The sequence below is a fragment of the Chenopodium quinoa genome, unplaced genomic scaffold (genome assembly GCF_001683475.1).
Source record: "Chenopodium quinoa cultivar QQ74 unplaced genomic scaffold, ASM168347v1, whole genome shotgun sequence".
Classification (NCBI taxonomy): domain Eukaryota; kingdom Viridiplantae; phylum Streptophyta; class Magnoliopsida; order Caryophyllales; family Amaranthaceae; genus Chenopodium; species Chenopodium quinoa.
Window position 1 is genome coordinate 121718 of NW_018743382.1, and position 22351 is coordinate 144068.

At 32.0% G+C, this 22351-nt stretch overlaps 6 protein-coding genes across 9 annotated transcripts; 2 read left to right on the forward strand and 4 right to left on the reverse strand.

The window, feature by feature from the left end:
- Positions 1–687: 687 nt before the first annotated feature.
- LOC110738263 (protein FAR1-RELATED SEQUENCE 7-like) lies at positions 688–5465 on the forward strand. Of its 3 annotated transcripts, XR_002514586.1 has the most exons (5): positions 688–1493; positions 2017–3124; positions 3369–4371; positions 4450–4539; positions 4615–5465. XR_002514586.1 is itself a non-coding variant. In XM_021918640.1 (3 exons), the coding sequence occupies exons 2-3, from the start codon at positions 2892–2894 to the stop codon at positions 4285–4287; spliced, it is 1152 nt and encodes a 383-aa protein (XP_021774332.1). In that variant the 5' UTR covers positions 688–1493; positions 2017–2891; the 3' UTR covers positions 4288–5465. The 3 variants fall into 3 exon arrangements, 1 of the variants encoding a protein (XP_021774332.1); XR_002514585.1 differs by having other exon boundaries at positions 4450–5465; XM_021918640.1 differs by having other exon boundaries at positions 3369–5465.
- On the forward strand, positions 1858–2690 carry LOC110738251 (protein FAR1-RELATED SEQUENCE 5-like). The gene is made up of 2 exons (XM_021918624.1): positions 1858–1867; positions 2017–2690. Exons 1-2 carry the CDS (start codon positions 1858–1860, stop codon positions 2688–2690), a joined length of 684 nt encoding a protein of 227 aa, XP_021774316.1.
- Positions 5466–5888: 423 nt separating the features above from the next.
- On the reverse strand, positions 5889–9262 carry LOC110738264. The gene is made up of 13 exons (XM_021918641.1): positions 9046–9262; positions 8583–8955; positions 8438–8500; positions 8248–8316; positions 7881–8025; positions 7556–7600; positions 7400–7465; positions 7172–7306; positions 6924–7084; positions 6693–6821; positions 6474–6617; positions 6159–6359; positions 5889–6059 (listed from the first exon to the last, which is right to left on the reverse strand). The coding sequence occupies exons 1-10, from the start codon at positions 9139–9141 to the stop codon at positions 6802–6804; spliced, it is 1173 nt and encodes a 390-aa protein (XP_021774333.1). The 5' UTR covers positions 9142–9262; the 3' UTR covers positions 5889–6059; positions 6159–6359; positions 6474–6617; positions 6693–6801.
- A 1621-nt stretch (positions 9263–10883) lies between these two features.
- Positions 10884–14758, reverse strand: LOC110738267 (neurofilament heavy polypeptide-like). Its single transcript, XM_021918644.1, has 12 exons — positions 14392–14758; positions 13926–14300; positions 13015–13107; positions 12841–12903; positions 12437–12513; positions 12306–12359; positions 12097–12189; positions 11884–11976; positions 11538–11756; positions 11251–11458; positions 11111–11176; positions 10884–10976 (listed from the first exon to the last, which is right to left on the reverse strand). The coding sequence occupies exons 2-10, from the start codon at positions 13940–13942 to the stop codon at positions 11277–11279; spliced, it is 891 nt and encodes a 296-aa protein (XP_021774336.1). The 5' UTR covers positions 13943–14300; positions 14392–14758; the 3' UTR covers positions 10884–10976; positions 11111–11176; positions 11251–11276.
- A 1717-nt stretch (positions 14759–16475) lies between these two features.
- LOC110738265 (anthocyanin 3'-O-beta-glucosyltransferase-like) lies at positions 16476–20835 on the reverse strand. 2 transcript variants are annotated; one of them, XR_002514587.1, is made up of 5 exons: positions 20175–20835; positions 18700–20038; positions 17291–17427; positions 17060–17196; positions 16476–16973 (listed from the first exon to the last, which is right to left on the reverse strand). XR_002514587.1 is itself a non-coding variant. In XM_021918642.1 (2 exons), the coding sequence occupies exons 1-2, from the start codon at positions 20657–20659 to the stop codon at positions 19012–19014; spliced, it is 1512 nt and encodes a 503-aa protein (XP_021774334.1). In that variant the 5' UTR covers positions 20660–20835; the 3' UTR covers positions 18609–19011. The 2 variants fall into 2 exon arrangements, 1 of the variants encoding a protein (XP_021774334.1); XM_021918642.1 differs by lacking the exons at positions 16476–16973; positions 17060–17196; positions 17291–17427 and having other exon boundaries at positions 18609–20038.
- On the reverse strand, positions 16650–17434 carry LOC110738252. Its single transcript, XM_021918625.1, has 4 exons — positions 17291–17434; positions 17060–17196; positions 16838–16973; positions 16650–16718 (listed from the first exon to the last, which is right to left on the reverse strand). The coding sequence occupies exons 1-4, from the start codon at positions 17432–17434 to the stop codon at positions 16650–16652; spliced, it is 486 nt and encodes a 161-aa protein (XP_021774317.1).
- Positions 20836–22351: the final 1516 nt, after the last annotated feature.

Below are 22351 nucleotides of genomic sequence, written 5' to 3' on the forward strand. Positions count from 1 at the left end.
CTTGATTGATTTCGCTCCCTGTGAGCGTTCCCAAAATAACTACATTTTAAACCGAGTTAGCCATAAATCATATACACAACACACACACAAAAATAAGCACAAAAATAAACTCTGTAAACCAAAATTACCGTTTTTCTGTTCTTCAGTGCAACAAGGAAGAATATCTACAGCCAAGCCTGAAACAGCGATCATACATTTTTTATTACTAACATAATTTGTCTGTTGCTTTTATTGCTTTTTTTTACACAGATGATAAACCATAAAATCTGATCCTGCTGTAATTTTCTAAGAATATCATGAAACCCGATCCTGCTGTAATTCTAAAAAAAAACTGTCCCACATTTGTTCCTTGACAAAGTCATATGCAATGCTTGATAAAATCCTTAAAGTTTGATGTTATATTAATTGTTGCTTGGAAATTATTTGTCGCGCATATAAACTAGCGTACATGGAATTATGTTATTGTAAATCTCTGAATAGCCAAGGATAAAACGAAAAACATGGAAGAAGAATGTAGACTTACAATTTCTGTTTTTTTTTAAACCAAAACCCAAAACCAGAAAACAAGAAAAAGAAGTTTCCACTTTTAAGTTGTCAGTTTTTAAAATTATCATGATTTTGATAAGTTTGACTAATTTTTGATTTATTATACTATATCATATGAGTTTGGAAAACAAAAAACTATTATGATGCTAAACAAACTCATTGTTTAGTGAGGGAAGTGTGGTTAGAAGGAGAAGTGTGTCAACGGCAATAAATATAGACAACGGTAAAAATCCGATCTGGGTAGTCTGTAACAACATTTTACCTTTTAAAGGTATTTTCTTACAATTTTCTTTACTGGGTAAGTTCTCAAAACTTCTAGATTTAATTGTGTAGTTTTTGACAAAAAAAAAAAAGAAAAAAAAATCAAATTTAAAAAATGTAGACTATTTGGAAATACACAATAAGAGGATTCTAACGAAATCTCACATGACTATGTTTTTTCTCAACAATAAATCACAAAAATTAGTCAAAATCGAGTTTGTAAATTGTCATCTAATTACCTCTAATAGCCTGAAAATTTTACCCTACACCCTAGTGTAGGGTATGTTCCCTACACCCCCCTATGCTACGTCGTTTTGTAGTTGGTATTGAGTTCTCATGTGCAGCTTCTTTCCTTTTGCGATTCTTTCCTTTTTTTTTTCCTTTTTTTCTTTTTTTCTTTTCTTCCTCTTTTTTCCTTTTTTCTTTGTTTCTTATTATTCAATTTATGTATATATATGATTTTAAACCCTATTTTTTCTCTCTCTTCAATTGATCAACCTCCATTTTTTATCTACATTTTTCTCTCGCTAATTCATCTTCTTCATTTGATTTTTTGAACGAACTCGTTAATTGTTACCGATCATCAATGGCGAATTCTGCATCTTGAGATTGCGTTGATTTTGATCGTGATTGCGAGCGTGTGTTTCCTTCTGGAGTTCGTTTGGTTGATTCGTTTGTGCAACAATGTGAGTAATTGTGATCATAATTTTGCAATTTTTAATTATCTCTAATTTGTTCTGTTATAATGCTCTGTTAATTTGAACTTAATTGATGTATTATTATTCACTTTCGATTTTTGAATTTACTACTTTGATTACATTATGATGAACGTTTTTGGATTGTTATACTTTGTATGAACATTTTGTTGCTTCATTTGTTGTTTCATTTGTTGTTTTCTCTGTGTTTTAGAATTGTGTGTTTTTGTCGTATATTTTGTAGATTATACTTTCAATTAATCGTTTATGTTTTCTTATTCATACTTACTAATGTGTTTATTTCAGTCTTAAAGTCATTTTTGATCATTTATTTTTACATTTTTATATCGATATTATGTGTAGTGGTAAATAATGAAAATATTGTTCAAAATATTATGTGCTGAAATTCTTTTTGCAATTGATCATGTGCTGTTTTGATATTGAACATTTTACTTATTTGTTATTGTTCATTCATGAAACTCTTTATGATCATTTATGATTGTATATTGTGCAGTGGAAAAAAATGATGATATTATGTATTTAGAAGCAGAACAGTCTGAATTAAAGGATAAAGAATTTAAATCTGAAGATGAAGCTTTCGAAGCGTATAATGAATATGCTTTTAGGAAAGGTTTTGGAATTCGAATTGGGAAGAGTAAGAGAAGAAGAGATGATTCTTTTTTGATGAAAAGATTTGTTTGTTGTAATGAGGGATTCAAAGATAATAAGTGTAAGAATAAAAGGATTTATGAGAAGTTGGATCATCGAACTGGTTGTTTAGCTTTTGTGCAGTTTCATATTGATCATTTAGGGGTCTATACATGTACAAGACATGAAATGGTTCATAATCATGCTATGATTCCTCCTGAAAAAAGGCATTTGATAAGGTCTCAAAGAGATGTGAATAAAGAGCAGCTTCTTTTCATTTCAACAATGAAATTGAGTGGAGTCAAAGTTACTGATTCTTTGAGGGTTCTAAAGAAGGAGGTTGGGGGATCTCCTAATCTTTGTTTTACTGCTTCTGATGCTTATAATGCATTGTCATCTGGAAAAGCTGCCCAAATTGAAGGATGTGATAGTAACCAATTGATTAAATATTTTGCCAAGAGACATGTGGATGAGGCAGATTTTTATTATGATTTTGAACAAGATGATAGTGGTGCTTTAGTTAGTTTTTTTTTGGCGTGATGGTAGGATGATGAGAGATTATCATTACTTTGGAGATTTGTTGGTTTTTGATACAACTTATAGAACTAATAAATATGGAATGATATGTGCTCCATTTGTTGGGATGAACCATCATGGTAACAATGTCATGTTTGGTATGGTTTTATTCTTAATGAGCGCACCGAGTCTTTTGATTGGTTGTTTGATACATGTTTGCACTCAATGGGGAGGAAAAGTCCCATTACAATTATGACTGATCAAGCACAAGCGATTGCAGCGGGTATAAGAAACATTTTTCCTTCAACTGTTCATCATCGTTTATGTGAATGGCATCTTGAACAAAATTCTAAGAAACACATTGGAGCATTGAGAGCTTTGGAAGGCTTTACAGATTTGTTTGGATATCTTTTGAAGTATTGTGAAACTCCTGCTGAATTTGAATATTTCTGGAAAAGGTAAATTATTGTTTTTTGTATTTATTTTTTATTTTTATTATGTGATATATTTGATTATTATGTGATATATATATGAACATTTAGTGTTTTACATATGATCATACAATTTACTTTGTTATGTATGTTATCATAATATTATTAGTGTCCATATTGTTTATGATCATTATTCTTTATACAAATGTACATATTTTAATTTATATTTTGTTCATTTTTAAATTAATATATGATCATTTCTGTTATACAGGATGTGTGATAAATACAAATGTGAAAATGATGATTGGTTATGTGATTTGTATAAAATAAAGGAAATGTGGTGTCCTGCTTATTCTAAGAAGTATTGGTCTGGTGGTATATTGTCTTCTCAACGTAGTGAAACTACTAATAAGTCAGTTTCACAACGTCTTAATAAGACTCAAGGTTTATGTGATTTTTATCATGTTTTTCTTGATGTCATTTCTGAGTGGAGAAGTAAGGAAGGTGCAAGAGATTACAATACTCTGAGGGGTAATAGGCACCTAGCTTTTGCTAATATTGGTATATTAGTTCATGCAAGATCATTGTACACTATTCAAGCTTATGTGCTTTTTGAAGAGGAGTTCATTAGGGGGACAGCTTATGATCATGTTGATAATGGTTTGCGTTTTCCAGAATATTCATATCTTCTTTGGAAGCCTGGGAAGGATATAATTAAGCATGAAGTTGTTTTTAATAAGGAAACACATGCAATTTGTTGCACATGCATGTACTTTAGTGAGACTGGTTTACTTTGTTCTCATTCTCTTCGAGTATATCATTTGCATTGTGTGCGTAATATTCCACAAGAGTATATAATGAAACGATGGACAAAGGCTGCCATGTGTAGTCATGGTATTGAAGAACCTACTTTGAGGACAAATGTTGTGGCTACTAGTGTTTGGAGGTCACAAACAATCAGAAAGTTTGTTAAGTTGATAACAAGTTGTCAGAATTCTTTGAATGCAAGGGCAGAGGTTGAGTGTTATTTCAATCTGTTAAAAGAAAAGGTTGAGAGTGTATCAGGTGTAATTGACTTTAGTGAACCTGTTAAAGAGGTTGAAATTGTTGATCTTGAGATCAAGAATCCTCCAAAAGCTAGGCCTAAAGGTGAGAGGAATGTAAGGCCTAAGAGTACCTTGGAGAAGTAGTGTAACAAGGCAAAGGGTAATTTCAAGAGGAAAAAGTTTATGTACACTTCTTACAAAAGGGGTATAGGGCAAGCAGTTGTACAGGTATATGATCATTTCATATTTTCAAATTGATCATTTCAGTTTTCGTAAATGATCATTTATGTTTTTTTTTTAAAATAGGAACTTGATGAGAACGGTTGTGCTGTTACTTATGCTAATTCTATTAGTGATCCCATTGAATTGATTGTTTTGAGCAATAAACGGGCTCAGGTAAATTCAAATGTGCCAAAAAAAACATTTTATTTATATTTTATTAATATTGATTTTTATAATTTAAAAATATAGGTCGGCTTAAAATCAGCTGTTGTAGAAGAAATTCCTTCTAGTTCTAAGGAATCAAATCATAGTATTTCCAATTATTTTGATCAGGTATGTTTGTTTGTTATTGATTATAAATTTATTTTATTTTTTGGCATTTATGATCTATATTATAATTTTTTTTATTTAATTTTTTATTTTTTTTTGGTTTTTTTGTAGGCTACTGGTGAAAGCTCACTTTCATCTATCATATCTATTGATGTTGATATTTCATCTATTGCTAAGGTTTTTTTTTTCCATATTTGTTTGTATAAGTGTTTGTAACTGATCATATACTGGTTTATTAATGATCAATTTAATTTTTTTTAAAGGCGAAGGATTTAAATCTTGAAGGTGTTTCTGCAGTTCAAGCTCGTTCTAATGTTGGTGCAAATAAAGGTGCTTCTGGTGTTAAAACTTACTCTCAAATTAATCCAAGAGTTCCAATTCATACTAGTGCGTCAACAAAATCTCCTGTTGTTATTCAACCTACTGTTCCCAGGAATGTTCAAAATCAAACTCAGAATTGTTCAAACACCAATCCAGAAATGATCATATCCAACTCCAGGAATGTTCAATCAACAAATGTTCAAGTTATTTCTCCTACGGTTCAAATAAATGATCAAGGATTTCGTGTTCAGAATGTTCAAGTTACTCCTCCCACAGTTCAAAGAAATGATCAAGGTGCTCGTGTTCCAATTCTTCAATCAAGAAATGTTCAATTAGGTTCTAAAAAGATTTCTTCTAAGTATGATAGGTTGTTAGCCTTTTTTGATACAAGGTGTAGCTAAACGTTTGGCTAATAAAGATAAATAATTAGTATTCCAGAACTTTATAAACATTAGACTTTTTTGTAATGTTGATTTAATTACTATTTTGTAATTTTGAATTTTCAATCTATTATGTAAAAGACATAAATATTATATTTTATATAGTACTATTTTTAGTATATTTGAAATTTATATTAGAATTTTATATGTTTTTAAAATTATACATTTATCAATGATTATTTAGTCATTAGAATTTTATATGTTTTAAAATTCTACATTTATCAATGATTATTTAGTCATTTGTATGTGAACAAAAGTAAGAACCAACATCCAATTTATAAAACTTATAAAAAACTTTCATTCAAAGATTAAAATGAAATATCAATTACAGTAATATTAAAATAAAATATAAAAAACTTTCATTCAAAGATTAAAATGAAATATCAATTACAATAATATTAAAATAAAATCCATAAGTCTATTTCTTAAAAAAAAAATAGTCATATATAAGAAATGAACATATACATAGTTGTAAATGAACATTTGAAACTACAAAGTTGCAAATTTTCTAGCTTTCCTTCTATTTGCTCTTGATTCAGTGTTTTCTTCAAATAACATCAGTTCTGCTGTGTATTGGAGCCTTAGATTTCTAATTTGTTCCACCTGTTGAACAAAATGAATTGTCAAATTTTAATTAAACCATCTTTACTGTTTCATAAATGAATATTATATCTTAAATAATTGATCATTTATAACTCTTACATTGTTTGGTTTTAAATCACAAATCCAGCTCTCATTAGGATCAGCAGTGAAGGTTTCCATATGCTTCATAATGTAAACTCCACAGTTTGTATAGTCATTGTTGCTACGCCATTTCATCTTTTCCAAAACAACTGTGTAGTCTTCAATTCTTTTTGCATCTTGATATCCAAGGTGTTTCATGTACTCTGCCAATCCTTTTAACTGATAGAAAAAAGAGTAAAAATTGTTTAGAAGTTTGTATTGTGATGAAGACATGAACAATTAATAAAATATAATTGATCATGTAGCCAACTATAAATGAACATATTATCTCACCATCATTTTTGGTTGTTCTTCATATTTTGCTTGGACTGATACCTTTTTTGGTAGTTTTCTATTGTCAATTATATGAATTTTGTCTTCTATATGATTGACGCACAACAGAAAAAAATGTTGAGAAGTTGATACTGGGAAGAAGACCTGAACAAATTATATAATGTTATTGGACAATATATTGAATGTAATTGAACATTTGTATTAAACAAGAATTAATACCTGTTTATATCCAACAATGCTGTCAATTTTATTCAACTTCAGTTCATTGTCAATTCTTTCTATGAAGGCATTAATTCTTGTCTTCATTGATGATCCTTCTCGACAAACTCTATTTGTGCACATAATGTGCTGTTGAAATAGAAACAAACATATAGAAGTTAAATGAATTTTTAGCAATTATTTATCATAAGAAAATAGAATCAATAATATAAAAAAAGAAGAAAGACTAACATGAAGCACTGTTGAGAAATAAATCTTGTTTCTCGGCTTTTTTATGATTAAGAAACCTTGCCCATCCATCTATGACACAATTTGTCACTTCAACATCATCTCCAAGAGTTTTCATTTCATTTCTATTGATGAGATTCAAGCCATCATAGTATAAGAGTGCACTGCATTATGAACATTTAATAATATGAATGTGAACATATTTTTATAAAAGATATTAAACCTTAAGTTTAATTAGTGTAAGTAATTACCTTTCATCTTTTCCACCAAGAGCAAAGTCTACTGCAATTTGGTTCATGGCTTTCTCATCTTTAAACAGATCCTTGTACTTCACCAAGTAAGGAGATCGGAAAGCAGGAGGAATTGTTTGCTTTTCGCGTTTTGGTCTTGTTGTTCAATATAAAATATTGTTAAATTAAGAAAATTATGAGGAACATAAATGAACATTTGAGTGTATATAAATAAATTTGAAATTATACCTTTCAACCTTTTCCTTTTCAGTTTTTTTCTTCTTTTCTGCAATTGACTTTTTCTTATCATCATTCCTGGTCATATTACATAACACAAATGTACATTTAGGTATATGAAAATGTTCATTATTATTTTTGAACATTTACTTAATATAAATAATGTACCTTTTTGTGACTTTTGAGGATGAAGCAACAATCTTCTTGTTTTCACTGAAAAGTCAAACAATGTCAGTACATATTAATAAAATATAAGCTTCTTATGTAACACCCTGAATCATTTTCAATTCATAAAATGAAAGATATCGATTTAACATAAACCACACATTCATATTACATATTCAACAAAATAATGTACACACATACAATAGTTTGAGAAACTCCAGTTTTAAGTTACAACACGATAGTAACATAAGTTAAATTGTTCCATCTAGATATTTTATCCTTATTAATTACATAACCCTAATAGTAAGACATGTCTTCAGGATTTTACCCCTCCACTTTTTCATCATTTTTTGTTTTTTCAAAAACATCTTCCTTGTTTTGTTTTCCACCTCCAACTGTGTTTTTTGGATCATCACTTTTTTCACCACCATCTGACCTAGGGTCAGCATCAACCACTGAACCAGATCCTGCATCTAAGAAAAAATTTAATTAGATATAATATAATTTCTTTGTAAATGAACATTTGAGTATTTATAATTGAACATTATACCTGTTCTAGGCAATCCTTCATTATCTGACCTAGTGTCAGCTTCAAATTTTGAACCAGTTGCTGCGTCTAACAAAAAAATACAATTAATAATGAATATTTCTTGTTTGTAAATGAACATTTTACACTTTTTAATTGAACATTATACCAGTTCTAGAAAATTCTTCAATTCTTTGTTCTGAAGCTGCTGAAGTTTTACCCACATCCTTTTCTCCAGCTGTATTATAAATCATCATTTTGGAGATACACTAAGTTAATAGTATTTACACATAATAATTAGAAATGAACATTTCTACTTAAGTTTATGTACATTATTATTAAATATATGAACATATTACCATTTGTTGAAATTATTGGTTGTTCAATTATATCACCAAGTGTTGAAGAGGTGGGCCCTGTTTCTGTTTAGGACAATTTAGACCACAAATTTAGAATTTTTCATATAAAAATTAGGATATATAGTCTCTTTTAGTTAGAATTTACCAATGGCTGGAGAAGGTGGAGTCAACCCCAAGCTGAAAGCTTTTCTGATGTCATATTCTTGTTCTTTTTCCTTTCCCTTTTTGGTTAATTTCTTCCCAGTCATTTGCTTCTCAGTTGTTTTCTTTTCAGACCCTTGCATCAGATTCTTCTCAGCTTGTGCAAGTGCATTTAGGAAATCCTCACTGCCAAAGAATTCTTCATCTTGGCTTAGAATCGATGGTTCCCTAGCTGCCACCTTTCCTAAAACTTCATCAACTTTTTTCACCAAGTCATTTCCAGGGAAGATATCCTTTGCCTTCACCAATTTTGAAGAAAGCTTTGACAGGTTTGAACAAGTTGTTTTTACCAGGGAAACAAAATCATCCATAAAAACCTATATGAATGAATATTAAAAATTATGCAGTTGAACATTTCAGATTATACAAATGAACATTTATGTTAACAAAAGTGATCATTTTATAACCTTAGGACTTTCTTCAACTTCTGCAGCAATCCTTGGTAGAATTTTCCCTCTCCCAAATCCCAATTCTAATTCAATCTTCAACCTCTCAAGAACCATGTCTCTATTCCATGCAGATATGATAGGAATTGTTCTTGGAGGCCTTTTGTCTAACCTCTGAACTCTATCAAAATAGAACAACTACAAGAAAAAAGAAAACATGGAACAGAACATAAACAATAAAAAAGTGCATTTATTTAAATTTAAATGAACATTTTGTATCTAAGAATATACCATCAGAAGTTGAAGAGGGCCTTTGTAGAACCCCTTGCCTTGCTGCTTTCTCCAATAAACATGACATTTGATAAGTGAGTCATATACAAACTGACACCAGTTCAAATTTTTTATGTTTTCTTTGTCCATCATAGAATAAAGAAATTTGAAATGGCATTGATTGTTTGATACACATTTCATCAAGCAGTTCACAGCCACTGCTAAAAAGTTAGTAATGAAATGTTCACTTGGTGGTCTGTTGTTGGTGAATTTATCATTTATGTATCCATTCACAATCTGCAAACAAAATGAACAAAACATTTATACTTTTGATCATTTAATGTATTTAAAATGAACATTTAAAACTGATCATACATGACTCACTGATGGAGTTTTTCCTGACCATGATTTTCTCCATTTCTTCAGAAATTCTGCATACTCCTCACTAATTTTATCAGACTTTGGCTCAACAATTGGAATTTCTCCTGTAGGCAAGCCATAAACTACCCTAACATCCTCTACCTCAATTTCTATTTTTTCATTCTTTGGTAGTTCAAAACACTAGCTATTTTCTTCAAAACTTCCCAATAACCAGTTACAGAACTTTTGATCAAGTTGAGGTAAACTAATGTCAAGAAGTGATCCTAACCCTATATCAACAACTTGTTGTTTTTGGGTAGGTGTCATCTTTTTTATCCATGCAATGAACTTCACATGTCCTCCTCTCTTTGAAGATTTCTCTTCCTCAAATTCATCTTCCTGAATTTCCTCAACTTCATCAGTTTCTATTGCTTGAACCATTTCAGTTTTCATTTTCTTTTTTCCCCTACCTTCAATATTTCCTTCATCATACAGTACCATCTTTTGCTCCTCCTTTTCAACCTTTGCCTTCACTGAATTCCCTTTCTTTGCCTGTTTCTTCCTTGGCTTTACTTCTTCCTCTTCCTCCACCTCATAATCATCCTCACTGACAGGCTCTGCTTCTGCTCTATAAACTGACTCTTCACTATCATCATCACTGACAGTAGAACTTTCATCAGTAGTGTTTCGGGGTTTTCTGATGTCCTGCGGGAGAGTTACAATTCCGAGACTGGAACCGGACGCCTGTACCTGCAAAATAACGGAGACTCCTGTGAGCTCCGCCTCCAACGGTCAAGTTAGTACCTGATTAAGGAGTAATTAATGCGGAAATTAAAGTAATAAGGTCTCTCTAGGTGAGAGTGTTTAATGTAGGTAATCTGCTTTGTTAGCGAGATCAGCCGGTTATTACTGTGTGTAATTAATGTGTTTGTTCCGTAATGTTTTTCGTAATCTCCCTTAATGAGGATTAAGGGAGGTATTTATAACCTTGGGAAACGTGCCCATCCTAGGTTTAGGTAAACCTAGGGCCGATTGGGCTTCCCTCGGAAGTTGGGCCTGGGTGGCCGGTTTCTCCATTAGGCATGGAGTATGCCACATGTCGTGACATAACAGGTCCAAGGTGGACGAATAAGCGCGTGCCACGTGGCAAGCCCTGACAGTTCCAACTAGGGGACACTTGGCAGGACCTGATTGGTCCACGTGGCGCATTCCGATTGGTGGGAGCAAAATCCCCTAATCAAGTAGGATCTTGAGAGGGTTCATCTGATGGTACTTCTTGTATTTTTTTTCTCTTTCCAGCATTCTCTTGGCAGGACTGACATCTGAAAATTAAATATATAATTTTGTTTAAGTATTGAAAATGTACAATAAGCAAATGATAAAATGAACAAAATTGTTTTCTCAAATGATCATTCTATATATAGATATTGAACATTTATAATATATCATTATATACCTGCTTTTCTTTTGCCAGCAACCTTAGAAGTTTTCTTCACTTCTTCTGGAGTTTTCTTTTTCCCACCTATATATTGAAATTGAACATTAATGATATACCATCATAAATGATCATTCTATACATTAAGATTGAACATTTACCCTTTTTGCCTTGGTCTGGAGGATATTCAGCAGGAGCACCTGCCATTTTTTTTTATTGGAGTAGGTGCTGGAGGTGGTGCATCAGCTTCCTTTTGAATAGGAAAAGTCCTTGTAGACATTCTTCTCTTCTGTCCTATTTTTGCGGTTTCTTTAGCAGGTTCAACATCCTTCTTCAGGCTTCCCTTTTCAGATTCATCTAACAGAACATCTATTGTTTTTAAAAAAATTTATGTTAGTATATTTGAAAGTGTAATATTTATTGTGAAACAGAAAAGTATTATGATTACCTTGGCTCCTTGTAATTCTACCACTTGGCACAACAACAAGGCTTTTGTTTTTGTTTTTCCTTGCAACCATTTTGTATCTTGTTTTCATTTTGGTTGACTGATCACTTTTTTGTGATGATGGAGCTGTCTCCTCACTAAGTTTTGTGGAAACTTTATCATCATCTTGATCTAGAAGATAAGTTTCATCCTCAATTTGAACAAAATCAGGTGCAATTTGTGCTGCATATGAAATGATCAAATATAAAAGATTAAATAAACATTTATTTAAATTGGATGACAAATGTTTACTATATACAATATAAATGAACATTTCAGATAATGAATATGTACATTTTCCACTATTTACCTTTTGGATCTGTTGTCTTTGTAGACTCATCTTCCACTGTTTTCTCTTTAGGGATTTTCTCCTTTTCAGGCTCTTTTTTTCCCTCTTGTCCTTCTGTGAAAATTTAATTAGTTAATATTTATATATTTTTTTTAATCTTATTGAACATTCAATATTATGTAGATCCAATATGAACATTTTATGTAATAAAAATGTACATTTATAAATTTTTACCTTCTACATTTGTTGTCTTTGGAAAGACATCTTCCACAGTTTTGTCTTTAGGGCTTTTCTCTTTTTCAGTCCCTTTTTTTCCTTCTTGTCCTTCTATTAAAATTTATTTAGTTAAAATTTAATTTTTTTAATCTTATTGAATATTTAATATTATGCTTTTCCAATATGAACATTTTTTGTAATAAAAATGTACATTTTAAAATTTTTACCTTTTTCCACAGTTTTCTCTTCTATTGGCCCTTTTTCTTTCTTTTTTGCTTCACCTTCAAAAGTAATAGTATTGTTAAAATTGATATTTATGACTATTAAACAAAAATATTCAATAAATATGATCATTTACCTTTCCTGATTTCCTTGCTTGCCTTTTCCATTCTTTTGAGATTTCTCATAATTCGGATTGTCGATTCTTTGTACTTCCTGTAAATGTATGATATTGTTATATAACTTTGAAATATATTCATTAATTTATTAAATTAATTCAATTATTTAAATTTAAACATACTTTGGGTTTCCCTCTATGTCTAAATGTATTTCTTGCATCTTGTCCTTTAATGTTGTTATTCTTGCATCATCTTTGGGTTTTCTGATATTTCATTAAAAATATGTTTGAATTTACAATTTTGATTAGTAAATAAAAAAAATGAACATATAACTTATATTACTATTGGCCATGAGCAAACTTTTTTGTACTGATTTTCAAATGAACATATAGTCTATCTAAATTGAACAATTAAGTTTTCTTACTTTTGGCCAAGACTATTCTTTACTGGATTGCTTTGCACTTTTGGTTGAACTTCTTTTTGCTTGCTGAAATCAATATTAAGAAATACTTTAAATAAAAAATGCACATAAATTGTACACAAAATATACTTTTATAAAAATGAACATTTGTTTATATAAAATTGATCATTAGTATACCTTTCATCCCTACTCTCTTTGTCAGTTGTGTTATGTGTAGCAGACACACTCTTAGTTGTTGCATTAGTAGCAGGAATGTTCTCACTTTGTTCACTTAAAAAAAACAGAATTATTTTATATAATATGATATTAAAGTATGAACTAATTTATACAATGAAGAAGATAATTAGTTATTTTGGTATAAAGCTTTTATACCTTATTGTTTGATTTGTCTTTGGTGGTCTTGATTTTGACATAACAAATTTCACTCGAACCTTTTTTTTTCACTAAAATTTTAAGAATTACCTAATAAGTTTGGTATATATATACAATGTACACTAATTGAATGTAAAAACAATTATTTTATACATATAAACTTACTTGTTTAAAGTGTATCTTTCATAACTATTACCATATTCATTTTGTTCTATAACCTTCTTTAGAGTTAATGGTTCAGATTTCCCATCTCTAAATTGAAGCAAGTGTATCACTCTAAATGGCACATCACTACATTATAAATTAATTACATGACATTAGTTTGAATGCATACACTGAAATGATTATTATCATATTTATATATGTGCATGATGATTTAATGAAATGTATATTTGTTATTTAAATCTCAATGAATACTCAAATGAACAAATATACATATATGATCATAATTATATCTATAAATGAACATTATGAGTATCAAATATGATCATATACAATGATGTTTCAATGAAATGTACTTTTGTTCTTAAATCTCAATAAATACTCATATGAACTAATATAAATATATGATCATAACTATATCTATAAATGAACATTATGAGTATCAAATATGATCATATACAAATAACATATTAAACAAAGATAAAACCAATTTTTATCAAATGCAACTAGCATATTAGACATGAACATAATATATTCTGTAAATGACTAATTACCTTGGTAGTGGAGACATTGTTAAATCCGTACCAATTGACTTGTCAATATCTTTTAAAATCCGGATCTACAATTGGATCATTTTGGCGGTTTTTTTTCAATTTGTCTACTCTTGACTGAAGAGGTACATCATCATCGTCGTCTCTGTTTTATTTAATAAATTGTTAATGTTTTGGTTATTTTCTGTAAAATCTTAGAACAATTACTACAATCGCAAAAAATTTTAACAAAAATTAGGTTTTACAAATAAATTCGCTCTATAATTTTCATCGCAAGAATATGAACAAATTAGGTTTTACAAAAGTTAGGGTTCACACATTTCTTCAGAAATTTTCAACAAATTACTCGTCTCTGAAGTATTCTTCTCCAAAATCATACTACAATTGCAAAAAATTGAACAAAAATTAGGTTTCACACATAAAATCGCACTATAATTGTCATCGAAAGAAAATGAACAAAATTACTTACTCTTTAGATACATTTTGCTCCGATTTTGCAGTTTCTTCTTGCATGTTCTTCTCTGTAGTGGTTTTTTGCAAAATCGCACTACAATCGCAACAAAATGAACAAAATTAAGGTTTCACACATAAAATTGCACTACAATCTCAAAAAATGAACAAAACTAACGAAATTACTTACTCTTTTTGTTGTGATTGTTTAATTTCTTCTCGAATATCAGACATTTGAAGCAATTTTGGAGTATGATTTTGTTGTGATTTGTTGGGTTTGATGAGAGAGAAACTCTAGAGAAATGAAGAAGATGGTGTTTAGAGAGAGAGAATGATTTGAAATTGATTTTTTTTTTTTTTAGTTATGCAGTTACTGCGGTTATTGTGGGGAGTGGGTAATTATTGTGGGTTAGTGGAGGGGGTGTGGGTAGTAACTCTAAACGCTGCGTTTAGAGGGAGTGTAGGTTGGGCTACCTACACTAGGGTCTAGTGTATACCAATTACTTCCTCTGTCCTCTTTCTCCTCTCCTTCTCCATTGAAGCGCGCGCACTCAACAACATCGCACTTGACATCCTCCATTACTAACGATTTGTTCGAGGTAAGTTGTTGTTTCTTTTAGTATTCATCATATCAATTTCACAATTTCATCTAATTTTATTTAATTGAGTGCAGGGTTCCCTAAAATTATGTGATAATTGAACCTAATTTGTTTGATAATGTATGTCACAACCCTTTAATATTAGGATTCAACTATGATATACCATCAATTTATTAGTTGACCCTTTTATGGATTCTATTTTTCTTGCTAATTGTTATACTAAAATCTTGACCAACATTTTGGTTATGTTTATGTTGCCTAGAGTAACTACATCATGCCTTTTGCCTAGTGTAACTGCTAAGTGTCAATTATCTGTTCCATCTTTTTATTTGTGCTCTGAAATCTAGCTCTCGTCTATGTTCATATTTGAATTTCTAATTTGCTCTTGGTTAGATGAAAGAATTTGATGTGCATGTATGTTCCAGATGCCCTTGTTGGTCCAAACAAGTGATATTGCAAGTGCTCAGAATCTGATCTTTTTGCTAAACTTGATGAGCTCACAGGGTCATCAACTGAGAAATATAAACCATCTAAGGTGATCTCTATCTTAAACTTAATTCCTCAACTTGATTGATTTCATTTGTTCTAATGTCTCCGATATCTATGCTGTATGTGCAGTTAAGAGAAGCTGCTGATCCAGTTCAGAAGCAATCTGTGGAGGTTAATCAGAAAATTCTTAGAATGATAAAAGACCAGGTAGAATTTTTCTTGTTTCTATCTCTTCTAGCGGCGTCTTCTCATGTCTGCATTTTAATTTTAGAAGTTAAGGGTAATGATGTGAGAATTGTTCTATGGCAGGATCAGGCAGTGAGCTCAGAGAGTGTGCAAATGACTGATTATGATGATGATGCCATGGCTTTGGAGGGGTGCTACTCGTGATAGTAGGCGTGCCTCCACTCTTTCTAGTAAACTCTCCCAGATTATTCAGGCTCAAGGTACATTGTTAACTTCTTCTTTTTACGATATGTCGATTGCTATGTGTTTAATTTTGTAGCAGCATTCCCGTACTTTGACAACTTAAATTGATATTAACGCCAAAATTTCTAATGCATTGGAAAGACTGATATGGCAGTCCTAGTGGCTATTGGATTCTGATCTTCCCTGCTAGATGCTTGAAAATAGTGGAGTAAGATTTTTTTTCTTTTTCCTTTTTTTTTTTTTTTTGTGTCCTGATGTTAATTGAAGTTCTAAAGCAACATGCCTTATCTGCTCAAAGTGATGGATGGAAATTTTGATTAGTTGAGAAGAGGTCCTGATTGTTGATCATGATTTTCTGATCCATTGCCACCTTCTAGCTATAGCCTGTAGGATGAGGGGTGTCAATCTAAGTGGTTAATAAAAACTGAAATAAAAACTTGTACTAAGTGGTTACTCTCTCCATTTTTATAATAACCGCAACACTTATTAACAATAAAAACAAACGAGGGTAGGTGAGAATAAGGAGGTTACTCTCTCCATTTTTATAATAGCCGCAACACTTATTTATAATAAAAACAAGCGAGGGTAGGTGAGAATAAGGAGGTTAACTCTCTCCATTTTTATAATAACCGCAACACTTATTTATAATAAAAACAAGCGAGGGTAGATGAGAATAGAGGTAGCTGAATCACATGATTTGGGTTGGCAAGTGGCCTGAAAAAACTAAAAATTAACACCAATCTTGTATTTACATTACATACTAGTTGGTAATAAGCAAGCCGATAGAAAGAGTGACAAAAATGAAGTTTAAAGGTGTTGGATCCTGAACCTGCAACAGGGGCAGTGGGCATTGGTTTGAAGCCAAGGCATCAAACATTTTGAATGAAAACTATGGTTGCATTCTAAATTCATGATGTCATCACCCTCTTTCATTTCATCCAAGCATACTGCACATTCTTTATCTTGTAATTGATCCCCTGATTTCCAGTTCCAACTAAACTTTCCATTCTTCTTCTTTTTCTTTCTTGTCACTTCATTTTCATTGTTCTGGAATCTTCCTATTCTCTCTTCACAGTTATTATTCCTGAAATTAGGAGTATTATTTATATTAACAAACAATTTCAATGAATTAATAAAAAGTAAATGAAAATAAAAGTAGAATGGAGTAACCTGGTAGATTTGAAGGGTGTTGATCTGAGTTTGGCATCAAGTCTGACCTTGGCTTCTCTAGCCAAAGCTCCTAACTTTGGATCATCTTCGTGTTCATCATCATCTTCATAGGATGTTCTGCTCCTTGTCGTATGCCCCTGTACAGTACAGAGACACATATAAGATATAACCCTTTAATTTAATCATTCATTCGATCATACATACATACTTTATAAAAAACCAATAACTTACCAAGAAAGTAGAGGTATTTGTGGAGAAGAGAGAGAAAGAAAGGCGTCTCGAGGAAGGAGATGAACAATTGCTATTATTAATGCTACTGCTTTGATGAACTCTCCTTCTTCTTGCTGCTTCTACTCCTGGTAGCATCCCTGCCATTTTTTAATAAAAATTTCTAATTATTAATTCCACTCTTAAATAATAAACACAGATCGAGAAAGAGAGATTAAAAAATGATGAGACCAATACTTTGAATGGTTGGTCTGAAATCTGAATTATTGCTGAACGAAACACTTTTATATATTTCCTTAAATGTTTTAATAATTAAGGAAAGAGGAAGGAAATATTCAGGGAAACTTCATGGCTCCTTCATTCATTATTTATTAATCATATCATTGATTTGGTTTATTTGTGACTTTCAAATTTTCTTAGGACTACTTATTTGATTACTCTATGACTTTGACGGTTTGACCTAATTGTTGATCACTCAAATTTTCATTCCAATTTCATGATTGCAAGTACGTATGATATATACACACCTCAACCTAAATTCACTCAGGTTTTCAATCACTACCGCTCACCCCACCACTTAGCTACTTCATTTTCACTGCTGCCCTGCCCTTGTCCCTCTCACTTGCATTGTTTTTTTTTGGTGTTCCACCCGGTTCTCCCTTTGAGCTAATTCGGATTCGGGGATCAGTATTGAGTGGTTAGGTTCCAGTCCCCTCCCGATTATTGTTGCGGGGGATCGAATACAAGTCCTCACTATCAAGTGTAGTCCCAATCACCATTGCACCTTAATTAACTCTGTTTAACAATTTCCATTTTCAAAGCTATGATATTAATTACAATTTGTTTACACACAAAAGAATTATAAGCAGGGGGTTTATTAGGAAAAATGAAAACAAAAAAAACATCATGTCAAGGAAAAGAAAATAACATTCTTAGGAGGCATGTGGATCTTCTAAAGTGGGTAAGTGACATGATACATAACAATACAATCTAATCAAATTTGTTTAATGGGTGCAAATGAACAACTTGTCATTCTCTTATTTTCATCAATCAGACGTATATCTAATCAGTCACACATGAGGAAGAATCTCACAATCTCACCTACTAATTAAAAAACTTACTAAAGAGAACAGGTTCTAATTAATAATGTGTTGTACATCTCTTAATACTTCATCTCTTTTTTTTCCCATGTTCAATCTTTATTTTGTTTGGTGCAATCGCATTATTGATTAATAAGATCCTCGCGCAGCTTATGCTCTAATAATAGTGTTTTACAAGAAATTAAAAGTTTGTTATAAGAAAGAATAAAGATGACGGTAGGTGAGACATAAAGATAGCTAAATCACAATAATAATAATAATAATAATAAAAATAAATAAACTTTGCAACGTTATAGCTTTGCAATCAACCACCTCTTTTTTGCTCCTCTTTCTCCATTCTTCTTTCTTCTTCCGAACACCTCTCTTCTCATTTGCTCTCTTACAACTATAGTGCGGCTATTGTCATTCATTTTCTCTTCATTACTACTATTCCTGAAATTTAATCCCAACTAAACAATCAGTTATTTTTAATTCATCAATGTAATCATTATTTCCTTGTTAATTAGTACTCCGTAGATAGACTAGTAAAATAGAAAAATGATGCTACCCTAAATATACCACTTATTAATGCCCAAACAAAACATCTAACATCACACTTATTGACTAAAATCCATCTAATATTAATCATGCAGCAACTTTTGATGAATTTTTGAGACGGTGTAGTTCATCAATGACAGCAGTTAAACTATCATAAGATGAACCACCTTGTTGAACAGCCTTCTTAGCAGCGATGCCAAACTCCTTGGCGCGCTGCCTCCTTTCCTGAGCCTCCACATGATCACCCATCATCTCCCTCACAGCATTCTCAATCTTATCTCTCTTCACTAACTCATCCGTTCCATCAATCATGGAGCTCCACTTCATATTTCCAACCCCAACTCCAATCTTTAATACATCAATAAACAACTTTCTATTGTAGAATTGTTCAGCAGAGAGAGGCCAAGCCACGACTGGTAGCCCTGCAGCGAGGGACTCTTCCGAAGAGTTCCACCCACAGTGTGTCACGAACCCACCAATGGCAGGGTGCTCTAATATCTGTGGTTGGGGTGCCCATCCTTCTATAAGCATCCCAATACTTTTCTGAGATATCCTTTCTTCAAATCCCTCGGGTAACCATTTCACCCCTACTTCCTCTGACTCCTTCTTTCGGACCACCCATATAAATGGGTGACCCGAAGATTCAAGTGCATGAGCAATCTCCAATAGTTGAGCTGAGCTAAACCTTGATAAACTTCCAAAACTAACGTACACAACTTTTCCACGTGGCATTTTATCGAGCCACTCCAAACAAGGGTGTTTGCTTGGGTTGTTCTCATCCGATTTGTTATTGTCGTGGTTGAGCTTGTCCTTGGAGTTGATTTTGTGTAGAGCATGGTCATGGTGTAGGAAAATAGGGCCAATACACCAGGTACGACAGTCCAAAGTGGTCCTGTAGAAATCTATGTAGTCTTTCTCCAACTCATAGAAGGTATCAACAAGAAGACCGTAAGAGTTGCCATCTGCCTCTTTAATTTTGTTCAAGAATGTGGTGTAGAAATTTGAACTTTGGATCCATGGCGGATGTTCTGAACGGGTCATGTAGATTGGATGTGGGAGTCCCGGCAATAGGAAGGGTTCGTCATCAGATTTCACATTCTCATAAGGAGTATACCTACACATACATACGACATACATAGATACATACATTGTTAATAGACAATAATTAAATAATTAAACTAGGACCTCCAAAAAATTAAAATGTGTTAAAATGAATAGCTAGCTACTTTAGTTAGCTGTTGCTAACATACCTATCAAAGGCATCAATAGCTGCGAGGGAAAAAGCAGCTTGACCATGATGTACCAAACGAGGGATACCAAGGTCTTCCGCGAGAGCAGTGGTCCAAAAACAGTGAGTATCAGCGACAATGCAGTCAGGCTTAGCAGCCCGGACCATAGCCTCAATGGGAGCTTGAAGCATGAAAAATGCTTGGAGGACTCTACCGGCCATATCGGTGTTAGTAGCGGCACTGAAGCTCTCAATCCCCTCGGGCAAGCCGACTTCCTTGCTAGGGAAGTCGACATACTCAAGGTCGATGTGTAATCCTAATTGGTTGAGAGAGGGGATGGAATCGCGAAAAGAGAGGGAATTGTGATAAGTAGTAAGGAAAATAACATGCACCCCGCGAGATGCAAATAACTTAGCAATTTGAAAGAGAGGTAAGTAGTGACTTGGTGTTAAGTAGGGGATAAAGTATGCTGTTAAACTGCTTTTTTTGCGTGCATTTGAATCCATTTTTAATACTCCACCAACTATTTTTTTAATTTATTTATTTCAATTTTGAGCATGCTATTTGTACTCGAAAGAAAGTGAACAAGGATGGGCACGCAACTCTCCGCTCGTGTTCCTCGAGGACCTGCTACACTAGGACAGTTTAATAAAAAAAAACTACTTAAAAGTAACTTTTTCATTCAATTCTATGGAGTACTCTGTAGTCTGTACTATCTCCAATTCAGAGTAATGTACTCTGTTTTTTTTTCCCCTAAGGATGTGTTTAGTTTTAGGCCTTGTTTGACAAATGTCTGTTGGCTGGTTCACTTGGCTTGTTTGACTAGCTGGAATGTTTAGCTGTTTATAATGACTTTTAAAATTGGCTGTTTAAGCTAGCTGTTTATAAAAGTGTTTGGTAAATTAATTGTTGGTTGTTGGCTGTTTATTAGATAATTTGTGAACCAACAAGCCAAAAGCCAACAAAAAAGCTACTCAAAGCAGCTTTTTCATTTTGTCTTAAAAGCCAGTTTTTTCGCTGACTAAAAAGCTAATTACCAAACGCATTTTTTGGCTGTTTGACCACCTAAAAAAGCCAAAAGCTAAAAGCTAACCAAAAAGCCATTAAAAAGCCAATTACCAAACATGGCCTTAGATAATGAGATGGACTACGCACTCATAATTTCATAAATAGTCGTAGTACTTTTTTTACTTGTAAGACACTTTCTTGAAACACTATTTAAAAAGATAATTTCTAGTAAAATAGATAAATTGACGAAATTAGATACTCCATGTACATTTTAAATCGTATAATCTGCACTTTACTTTTTCCTTATCAATGGTAAAATTATTTCTATTAACTAGCCTTATGGCCTGTGCAATGCACGAGTTATTTATAGGTATATAATATACTTGTAAATTTTTATTGGAAAATGAATAGTTTAAAAAGGAGAAAAAAATTAAATGTAATTGTAGAAGAAATTAATTTGGGAAAAAGTGAACCAAGTAACATTCATACATGTTTTGAATTAATTATATGAAGGTTTTTTTTTTTTTTTTTTTTTTTTTAATATGAGAAAGGGGATTGAAAAAAAGGTTAAATGAGGTAACATGTGGCATTGATGAAAAATAAAATGTACATGTGGCATGTTGAAGATGATGGTTAGTGTTTTTAAATACTAAAAATATAGTGTATTCTATAGATATTACCTGACTTGGACCCGTTATTTGTAATGGAATGACTTACTACGTATTTTGTATAAGGGTGGAAAGACTGGAAACTGGGTGCTCGTGTTCCTCGAGGAACGGCGACTGTAGATTATATCTGAGACGAGATTAGCTCGTAATTACTCCGTACTTGTCATTTATGATTCCTCAAAAGATTTTGACACTGATGCAGTCAATGACTATTGATTTACCTCTTTTTTTAGTGTGTTTGATAATTAATATTTAGGCCCTGTTAACTTCACCTTAAAAAAATAATATTAAGCAAATTTAATTTCAGTTTAGTAAAAATAAATTCAGTTCAGTAAAGGTAATTTCAGTTCATTAAAATTAATTTAAGCTCAGTAAAAATAATTTAGGAGTAACTAGTATGATCAGGGGTTACTAGGTTTGAAGGGTTACTTAGTCAGGGATTACTAAGAGAATCAAGGGTTACTTGTTTGTTAGCTAGTCACACCGTGTGACCAACCACACACAAAACTTGCTGATTATAAA